At 63.6% G+C, this 10,100-nt stretch overlaps 1 protein-coding gene across 1 annotated transcript in view; it reads right to left on the bottom strand.

The window, feature by feature from the left end:
* PIK3C2B (phosphatidylinositol-4-phosphate 3-kinase catalytic subunit type 2 beta) overlaps positions 1-5,519 on the bottom strand; it is a 14,990-nt gene extending 9,471 nt beyond the window's left edge. Inside the window, exons 1-5 of the mRNA XM_026053078.1 lie at positions 4,812-5,519; positions 4,625-4,725; positions 3,877-4,031; positions 3,614-3,734; positions 319-430 (exon numbers count right to left, since the gene is read on the bottom strand). Coding sequence (XP_025908863.1) covers positions 319-430; positions 3,614-3,734; positions 3,877-4,031; positions 4,625-4,725; positions 4,812-5,519 — 1,197 coding nt within the window. The remainder of the gene's footprint in view (positions 1-318; positions 431-3,613; positions 3,735-3,876; positions 4,032-4,624; positions 4,726-4,811) is intronic.
* Between the last annotated feature and the right edge of the window lie 4,581 nt (positions 5,520-10,100).

Below are 10,100 nucleotides of genomic sequence, written 5' to 3'. Positions count from 1 at the left end.
CAGGGCACAGAGGGATGCAGAGCGCAGTGGGATGCAGAGTACAGCGGGATGCAGAGTGCAGAGGGATGCAGAGCACAGCGGGATGCAGGGCACAGCGGGATGCAGAGAGCAGCGGGATGCAGGGCACAGCGGGATGCAGAGCGCAGCGGGATGCAGAGCGCAGCGGGATGCAGGGCACAGCGGGATGCAGGGCACAGCGGGATGCAGGGCACAGAGGGATGCAGAGCACAGCGGGGTGCAGAGCGCCAGCTCCTACTCCATGGGAGCACCCGGGGGCGCGCGGGGCCCAGGCCGGGTCCCGCGGGCGGCCGCACTCACCGTCCGCGCCAGGTCGCCGCGCGCCGCCGTCCTGCGCAGCAGCTGCAGGCGGATGTCGATGTCGAATTTGCGGCAGTGCTGGATGTACTCGTGGCTGCCCAGCGGGTGGTGGCTGCGGGGACACGCACCGCTCGCCCCGACCGCCCGCTGCCACCCTCGCTGCCACCGGCCCCTCGCCCACAGCGCCCGGGCTCGGGGAACACAAGGATAAGGTACGCTTTCCCTCCTCCCATTGCATCCTTGGAAAAGAAGCCTGGGGCTCGGCTGATGGGATGGAGGAGCTGGATATGTCCTGGCTGGGAAAAGCTCCCAGTTTCCTAAAGGATGGATGTGGCCCTGCCTGGTTCTGCTCTGTGCGATGTGGGATGGTGCTGCAGGAAGTCTGGCCCTTCTTGCCGTGGTGGGAAAGACCCTGTGGATACAAATGGTCTCCTCCTGCCTTTCCCCACTCTGCACTGGGGCTCATCCCACTCCATCCCACTTTTTGCAAGGCTTTGGGAGGCTTGGGCTGCCTTCGGAGCGTGGCAACTCTGCAAAGCAGTTCTGGAAGGCGTGAAAAGGAAACCAGGGGGAACAAAAGGCCTTTATTCCCTGGGGCTTTCTCCAAGGTCCTTGGAGAGCCCCCAGGAGATAGAGCAGCCCTTCCCCTGTGGCTCCCGGGGAACACGGCGGACACGGGATGCTCCGTTCCCTGCCAGCACAGGGGATGGCGCACACAGAGGTGGACGGGGCTGCCAGGCCCTTTGCACGGAGCTTTGCACGGGGCTCCCCGCTGCGCCCGGGCACAGCGAGAGCAAAGCCCCCGGCAGCGCCCGGATCCGCAGCGCGGCAGCAACAAGGCCCCTGTGACACGTTTTCCAAAGGGAGAAGCCGGGCAGAGAGGAGGGAATTTGCTGCGGGCAGCGGCGAGGGCGGATGGATGAGCCCGTCTCTCCCCTTGCCCGCACGCATCGCTCTGCAAAGCGGGGCCGGGCAGCAGCCTGCAAAGCGCGGGGCTCTGCCCCGCTCCTGCAAATGCCTCCTTTCCAACAGCGACTGCTTCTAGTTAAGGCTCATTAGGGAAAACAGAGAGCTCTGCTGACAACGGCTGCATTGAGAGCAAAGCCCTGCAGCTGGAGCACAGCGAGGACGGAGCGGGACATGCTGCTCCCTTGGCTGTGCCTTTGGAGAGCGCTGCACCCTGGTTGCTCAGTGGCTTGCACACCCTGCAGTGTGCAGTGACACCGTGCAAGGTGCAGTGACACTGCACAACGTGCAAGGACACTGTGCAGCGTGCCATGGCAGCATGCAGTTGTGCAATGACACCGTGCAAGGTGCAGCGACACCGTGCTGCGTGAAATGACACCATGCAACATACAGTGACACTACGCAGTGTGCAATGACACAATGCAGTTGTGCAGTGAAACCGTGCAAGGTGCAGTGACACCACAAAATGTGCAATGACACCGTGCAGTGTACAATGGCACTGTGCAGTTGTGCAATGACACCGTGCAAGGTGCAACGACACCATGCAGCATGCAATGGCACCGTGTGGTTGTGCAGTGAAACCATGCAAGGTGCAGTGACTCCATAAAATGTGCAATGACACTGTGCAGTGTACAATGGCACCATGCAGTTGTGCAGTGACACCATGCAGTATGCAGTGACACCGCACAACATGCAGTGATACCATGTATTTGTTCAATGGCACCGTGCAGTTGTGCAATGACACTGTGCAAGCTGCAGTGACACCGTGCAGCGTGCAATGACACCGTGCAGCATGCAGTGGCACTGTGTAGTGTGCAGGGACACCGCACAACATGCAATGACACCGTGCAACGTGCAGTGGCGCTGTGCAGTTGTGCAACGACACCGTGCAAGGTGCAGCAACACCGTGCAGTGTGCAATGACACCATGCAACGTATGACACTGTGCAGCATTCAATGACTGCACAACATGCAATGACACCATGCAACATGCAATGGCGCCGTGCAGTTGTACAATGACACCGTGCAAGGTGCAGCGACACCATGCAATGTATAAACACTGTGCAGCATGCAATGACACCACACAACATGCAATGACACCATGCAACGTGCAATGGCGCCGTGCAGTTGTACAATGACACCATGCAAGGTGCAGCAACACCATGCAATGTATGACACTGTGCAGCATGCAATGACACCGCACAACATGCAATGACACCATGCAACGTGCAATGGCACCGTGCCACCTCCACACACACAACTCTCAATGCGGACAGGATGATCCCCAGACCAGCGTCTGGGATCCTCTCCCCATCACTGAGGCCACGCAGCGCCGTCATGGACGCGCTCCCATCCCGAGCAATTCCCAGGCGCCCCTTTAGGGCCTAACACGGAGGCAGTGGCAGAGCTCCCGGCATCCCAGGCTGCTCCGCCAGGCCCTGCGTGCGGCAGCTCTCCAAGAGCCGGAGCTGGAGCTGGCTCTCCGCACGGAGCCGCCTGCACATGCCTGTGCGTGCGTGTCCTGCGGCGAGACCTCACTGCGGGGAGCATTTTAGGGAGATCGGGCACGGAAACCCTGCAAAAACGTGGTTTTCCTCGAGCTAAAGGCAGCGTGGAGCTGGGAGCCGGATTGGCAGAGCGGGATCCCTCCGGGAAGAGCTCCCGTGCGCCCCGGCCCCGCGGCTCAGCCACAGGAAATAGCCCCGAGGCTTAGAAAGCTCTTATGGTTTTCCGGGCTGGAAAACTGCAACAGATCTGGGAGAGTCATTCCCTGGAGGTGCCTCCCGGGTGCCAAACCAGCCACGAGCTCGGGCCTGCAAAGCTCAGCCCCGATGAGCCCATCCGTGGGGCACGGGCTGCTCCTCCGCAGCCAGAGACGAGCCAAGAAAAAAGCACTGCAATTTGGGTTGCGTTTTGCGGGGAGAGGGTCCCGTTTCTCCCCACTCTGCAGCAAAGCACATTTGGGAAGCCCTGTTTGGGGTTTGGGGTTCCCGGGTTTGGGAAGCCCTGGAAATGCCCCTTTAAAACCTCCTTGTGCAGCTTCCAAACAGGCGCGGAGGAGCCAAGCTCCCCCCGGCCGCGCAAAGCGACAGCCCTGATACAGATGCTCTTCCCAAAGAGCTTTTTTGGCAGCTCCGGGATTTCCAGGCCTTTCCCCGGCACGGCGCCTCCGGCACGCGGGGATCAGCTGCTTCGCATCCCGCCGCCAAACGGGATGCTGCTTCGGACACGAGCAAGGCGCCGCTCCGGGAGGAAGGATTCGGAGTGACACCCCGGGTCACCCAGGCCGGGCCGTGGCCGTGTCCCCCCGGCCCCGTTTCACCGCTCACTTCTGCAGGAACTCCTCGAGGCCGCAGAGCTTGAGCACGAAGTCCTCGACGTCGACGGCGTGCAGCTCGTCGTGCGTGTAGCACAGCGTCTGGTAGATGAGCAGGTCCACCGTGGAGGAGCCTGGGGACACGGGGACACTGCTCCATGCAGCTCGCTGGGCATCTCCCCCCCCATCCAGGGTCTCCACAGGGGAGGTTGCTCCCGGTTTCTCCCGGCCGGCATGGTCGCACATTCCCTGGATGTCCGCGCACGGGGTACTTACAGTCGCAGGTGAAGGTGAGCGGCTCCCGCAGGCTGTCGCACACCACGGTCACCTTGAGGCTCACGCCGTGGCCCAGGTGCTCGGGGCTGAGGTTCACGGGGCTCCACACGTAGCCCGTGAGGGAATAGTCCTGGGTGCTGTAGCCCGCCCGCAGCCTGCGCGCACGGCAGAGGCGGAGGCAGCTCGCGGGGGGGACCCTGGCTCCGCGCCCGTTTTCCCACTTATTTTGCCCCCCGGAGATGCTATTTCAGGCGCTCCCATCCCAGGGCAGCTCTGCTGCAATTGCAGGGTGCTGGTGCCCACTGGATGATGGAGAGCGCCAAGGAGAGCGCCAAGGAGAAACCCAAGGAGAAACCCAAGGAGAAACCCAAGGAGAAACCCAAGGAGAGCCCAAGATGAGTCTCAAGGAGAGTCCTAAGGAGAGTGCCAGGAGAATCCAAGGAGAGCCACAGGAGAACCCAAAGAGAGCCCCAAGGAGACCCTCAAGGAGATGCCCAAGGAGAATCTTAGGAGAGACCCAGGAGAACCCAAAGACAGTCCCAAGGAAAGCCCCAAGGAGAACCCAAGGAGAGCGCCAAGGAGAACCCAAGGAGAGCCCTGAGGAGAGCCCCAAGGAGAGCCCCAAGGAGAGCCCCAAGGAGAGGATCTCTCCTTCTCCTGGGGCTAATCCAGCCCTGCCGGGGGGTCCCCGGGGCTCTGCTCCAAGGAGCGCCGCAGCCAGGGCGGCGGGCAGCGCGCGGGCACTCACACATCCAGCATGTGGCAGAAAGCGGCCACCTCCTCATCGCGCTCCTCGGACACCTCGAAGAGCTCGTAGCCGTTGGCCAAGGAGAGCGGCCGGGGCGCGACCTGCGGGGCAGAGGCGCGGGATGGCACCGGGGGCGCCGCGCTCCGGGCGGGCGGCAGCGGCGTGGGAAGGGGAGCCGGGATCTCACGGGCTCCACGGAGACGCGGCGGTTGCTGCCGGGCGCCGCGTTCCTGCGGTGGGCGCCGCGCGGCGGCACCTGCGGCGGCAGCGTCTTGCTGCGGGCCACGGCCTTGCCGGCGCCCTCCTTCTCCCGGAGGCTCCTGCCCTCCTTCCAGCCGCGCGCGGCCTCCCGCAGCACCTCGGCCTCGTAGGCGCCCTTGAGGTTGAGGCAGCTGATGGCGTCGGCGAGGCCCTCGTAGCCGCCGCTCCCGTACGGCTCCTCCTGGGAGATGCGGCGCCCCAGGAGCTTCCCGGCGCGCGCGGCCGAGAACGTGTTGATGTCCTTGCCCGGCGCCGGGTGCCGCGGCGGCAGCGGCGGCTTCGCGGGCGCCTCGGGGACATCGCGCGGGGCCGCGGGGCCGCCGCGCGGCTCCGAGCCCTGCAGGATGTAGAGGTAGTCGGCGGCGAGCAAAGCGCCCGGCCGGGCGGCCGTGCCGTCCGCCGGCGCCGGCTCCGAGCCCGGCGGCGCCCGCGGCTCCTTGGCGCCGGGCTGGTCCCAGGAGATGCGGGGCGGCTCGGCGGGGCGCTTGGCGCGGCTCTCGTCGCGGTGCTGCCGCAGGCGCGCCAGCGCGTCGTACTCCATCTGCAGCGCCTCGGCCAGCGCCAGCTCCTTGCGGCTGATGCCCACCGACTCCAGCGAGGGCCAGGGCTCGCCGTCGCCCCGCGCCGCCGACATGGCTCCGCCGCCGTCCTCGCCTCAGGAGAAGGGCATGCTGCGCGCCGGCCGCCTGCCAGGAAGGGAAAATTGCCCTGGATTTCCCCAAGGACGGAACAAGACGCGGAGCAGGGCCTCGACCCGTGGAGAGGCTCCCCCAGCTGAGACCTGGCAAACTCATGGCGCAGCGAGCGGGGCTCCCGGCCAGCTCCCCCGGGACGTTGCTCCTCTCCGCTTCCCAGGAAAACAAGCAACAAAGTGGCCGGGAAACGGGAGGAGGGAGCGGAGCCATCGGCTTGGGGAGGCAGAGTGCTGGAGGGGAAAAGGTCCCACTGGCCCTTTCCCGACTGCAAGGAATTCCATAGGAAAGCAGCAGCTCAGGGAGCAGGTTGGGAAGCTGAAGACGGCTCCAGGCTGCTGCAGCAACACCTGCATCCCGCATCCCATATCCTACATCCCGCATCCCATATCCTGTATCCCGCATCCCACATCCCTCACCACGTCCCGCGAGCTGCAGCGCAGCCCTCCTGACCCGCAGCCACAGGGACCAGATGGCCGGGCTCCGCTCGGAGCTGCCGGGAAGGGCACCGGGCGCATCCCGCCCTCGAGGCCATTCCCGCAGCTTCCCCCTGGGAATCCCCCTCGGGATGACCAGCGGCGAGGAAAGTGGGGCAGAGAGCATGGAAAAAAAGGGCAGGATTCATCCCGCATTCCGGGTCGGAGCTGCCGGAGCCGCCACCTTGCACTGCTCCAAGCTGAGACCTGTCGAACTCGCTCCACTCAAAGCTGCTCCCGCCAGTCGCTGCCACCCCCAGCCTGACGGACGCCTCCCTAAAACTGCTTCTTTTGGTGTGTTCTTCCAAACCAGTAAAATGACTTTTTGGGGAGACAAAAGGCTGGGAATGTTCCCCACTCCTGGCATTTCTGCCCCTGCAACTGCCGGGGATTTTTCCGGGAAAAAGAGAAATCCCAAAAGCTGGCAGGGCCAGGCTCCTGGAAGCCGAACAAAGAAAAGCAGCTTTTAACCCAAAAGCAACAAAACCAACCCGACTTTTGTGGCCGACAAAGCCGCAGACCCATTCCCGTCTCCAGCTCCTGCATCCCGCGGACACGCTGAGCACGGAATCGCTCCCACTGGTGCACACTGAACAATCCCAAAACGGGAGCAAAAATCCCCAAATGGGAGCTGGGGAGACGAGGGCCGGAGCAGCTTCGCCCTGCGCGCTGTTATTAAAAAATAAATTACAGAGGACTGAAATTTGGCGGGTTTTAGGTCTGAGCCCGGGAGCTGGAGGCAAATTCCAGAGGAACAGAGGCGGACACTTTTTTCCTCCTTAAAATAATGCCCTAATGGTATAGGAATAATTCGCTGACTTTGAGTTTCCTGGCGTCCACCGCAGTCACGTCGGCCTTGGGGACTCGCTCCGGCAGCATCCCGCTTGGAAAAGCGCATCCGGACACGCGAGTCCCTCATTCCCGGGAATCCTGAGCCCCCCGTTACGGATAACGTGATTCTCTTCACGCCTCAAAATCACCCACAAACGTCCGTGCTGAGAAGCGAGGGCCAAAAGAAAAGGGCTCCAAGTCCCAGCGCTTCCGGAAAGCTCCGGCATTTGGAGCCACTCCTGAGGCTTGCGGAGCACCTGCCCTTTCCCGGCTCTGTCACGGATGCGATTGGAGAATCCCAATCCCTCAGCGCCGCGAGCTCGGATCTGCCGGCACTGACCTACGCGGCGCAGCCGGGGTTCCCATGGTCACCGTATTCCCGGGATGCCCGCGCTTCCCACGCTCCCTGTGCTGCCGCGCTCGCCGGCCCCCGGGGCCTCCTCCCAGGAAGATCCGGTCCGATACCAGGCAAAGGGAAAGGGAGGCCCTCACGCCTGGATGCCGGTGGATCCCACGGGATTTGTTTTTTACAAAAACGGAGCCGTCGGAGCCCCAGAATTCCCACAGAGGCGGCTCCCGGGCCCCATCCCGCCTTCCCTTCCCCCTCCGGGGCAGCTGCTCCGGGAGGCAGAGAGAAACGTCGGGAGCATCTGGGCAGACATCAAACGCGGAGGGCGAGGAGGCAGCGAGGCCGAAGGGCGCGCGGCGGCGCCGGGAGCCGCCGCCGAGGTTATGCCTATCAAGGGGACACAATTCCCACCCATTTATAACCCGGCGGAGGGAGGAGCAGGCGGGAGAAGGATAAAGCAGCCGCCTTCACCTCTGGGGCTGCCGCTCCATCCATCCCGCCGCGTTCCCAGGCGCATCCGTGATCCGGATCCCCACGGATGCTCTGCCAGGGGCAGACGCTCATGCCCAGCTGGGGAGAAGCCCCTGGTCCTAATTCCACCTTCCCGAAAATGGGAATGAACTGGGAAACCTCCCATGCAGCATCGGGATCAGCAAAACCTCTTTGCGTTGGCCTCAAGGCTGCACTTTGGCAGGACCAAAACACAGGATTTCACCCCAATTTGAAAGCAGAGTTCCCATAGGAACAGCTGGGAGCACATCCTGGCCTTGCCAGCACCCTGGGGACAGACACACATCCAGGGACAGCGACATGGGCACCCTGTCCCTCCCTGCCCCTTCCCGCTCCCGTCTCCATCAGCAAAGCCTCAAATCCTTCCTCGGAGTCTCCCAGGGCTTCCCAGAGCTCCGCAGCTCCCGCCAGGCTCCCTGGCGCGCCCGGCTCCGTGCACGCCGCTCCGAGCAAACGCCTTGGAAACAATCGGCTCCAACCTGCTGCCTCGGAGGCTCTTCCTCCTTCAGCCAATATGTTTCCTATTAACAACAGAGCGGAGCCCAGCGCGGGCCGAGGGCTCCGGAGGAGGCAGGATGTGCAGCCAGACGGAGCCAACGGCTCCCGGGTCACTTTGCAACGCGTTTCCACCCCAAGGAGGAAATCCTGCCCTGGGAAGATGGGTCAGGTTTGGGACGGGAAAGCCCTCGCTCGGGACGGCCGCGGGAGCAGGGGACTTTGTGGAGCGGGATCCGGGCGGGATGGCGACAGCAGAGGGGGGCCGGGGGCAGGATCACGGTCCCGGAGGTGCCTGGGTGCACCGGAGACCTTCGCCCCTGCCCAGCACCTGCAGGCGGCAGCGAGACGGGGCGGATGGACGAGCCCCGCACCCGGCTACGGAACCACCCACGGGCGCTTCCCGCTCGGCTGCTCCCACCCCCGGGTGCCGTTGGCGCAGGGGGAGACGCACCCACGCTCGGAGTTTCCGGATCACCCAGCTCTCCTTCCCCACCCCGCGCTGCACCCGCGTGTTTTTGCCCACATGCAGCGTCCCCGGGGTGCTCGTGGTCGGACTTTGCGCCGCCGCTCGGCTCTCATGCAAATCTCGGCTTCCTCTGCTGCGCGCGCACGATGCCGAGCGGCCGCTCCCGGGGCGCTCCGGAGGCGTGGGTTTGCTGCACAGTAGGCGTGCAAGGCATGCAAGGTGTGCAATGGCATGCAAAGCACGCAAGGCGTGTGAGGTGTGCAAGATATGCAAGGTGTGTATGGCGTGCAAAGCGCGCAAGGCATGCAAGGTGTGCAATGTTCGCTATGTTCGTGCAAGGCGTACAACGAGTGTAAAGTGTGCCAGGTGTGCAAGGCATGCAAGGTGTGTGAGGTATGCAAAGGTGTGCAAGGCATGCAAGGTGTGCAAGGCGTGCAAGGCATGCAAGACGTGCGAGGTTTGCAAGGTGTGCAAGGTACCGGCACCAGCTGCCTCCTCCGTTTGCATCCCAGCAACGCTCACATGCACACACGAGCACTGGCTCACGCTTCATGGCGCAGGGGCCGTGGAGCTGCTTTCCTGGTGCATCGGCACCGGGAAGGGCAGCTCCTTCGGCCTCGCGTCCCTCCTCGCTGCAGACTGGCGAGGCGGGCAGCACTGCATCCACTCCCATACGCGCTTCCCCCTTGCTTTGGGAGGAAGGATTGATTCTCCTGATCGCGCTGCTGCTCGCTCAGCCTGGCCCGGATCCCACGGACAATCTTACTCCGGCGTGGCTTTGTGCGAGCCAATAGCTCTGGTCGGGTCAATGTATGTCCCTTGCAGAGCAGAAATACCCCCTGTCCACCTGGTACCTGCACCCATACACACACCCCCTGGGCCAGCATTCAATGCACGAGCACTTCTGCACAGCGAGGATCCCAAATACTCCATTCCAGGGGCAGGAAAAATGCCCAGCGCTTTGCCACGAGCCAGGCATCCCGTGCAGTCCGTACCCAGCGCCCACGGTGGCTCCGGTGGCCCCTTGCAGCCGGCACGGCCTGTCCCGGGAGCGCCTGGCACACGGCTGGGCACAGGGCACAGGAGGCAAACCAGTGCCAACCACCCTCAACCAGCGGCACCTCAGACGGGCAACTTTGCAATTTGATGCATGCTGCTGCTGATAAAAATAGCACTTTTTTTTCCCCCCTCCTTTCTCTCGCTTTACCCCCCATGCCCGATCGAGGCTCCGGAGCAGCAGCGCGGTGCCCTCTCCACAGCGCCCATCCCGGCCTCTCCCGGCTCCATCCCGCCAGGAATTGCCGGGGAAGCCCGAGGCTGCGCCGCGCGCTTGGGGCGGCCCCGCCGCGCGCCCCGGCGCCATAAATAAATAAATAAAATTAAAAATAAAAGT

Source organism: Nothoprocta perdicaria, unplaced genomic scaffold, assembly GCF_003342845.1.
Source record: "Nothoprocta perdicaria isolate Ctin4 unplaced genomic scaffold, notPer1 scaffold_97, whole genome shotgun sequence".
NCBI classification, from domain to species: Eukaryota; Metazoa; Chordata; class Aves; order Tinamiformes; family Tinamidae; genus Nothoprocta; species Nothoprocta perdicaria.
Note: the sequence above shows the minus strand (reverse complement) of the source record. Positions and strands in the feature narration are given on the sequence as shown.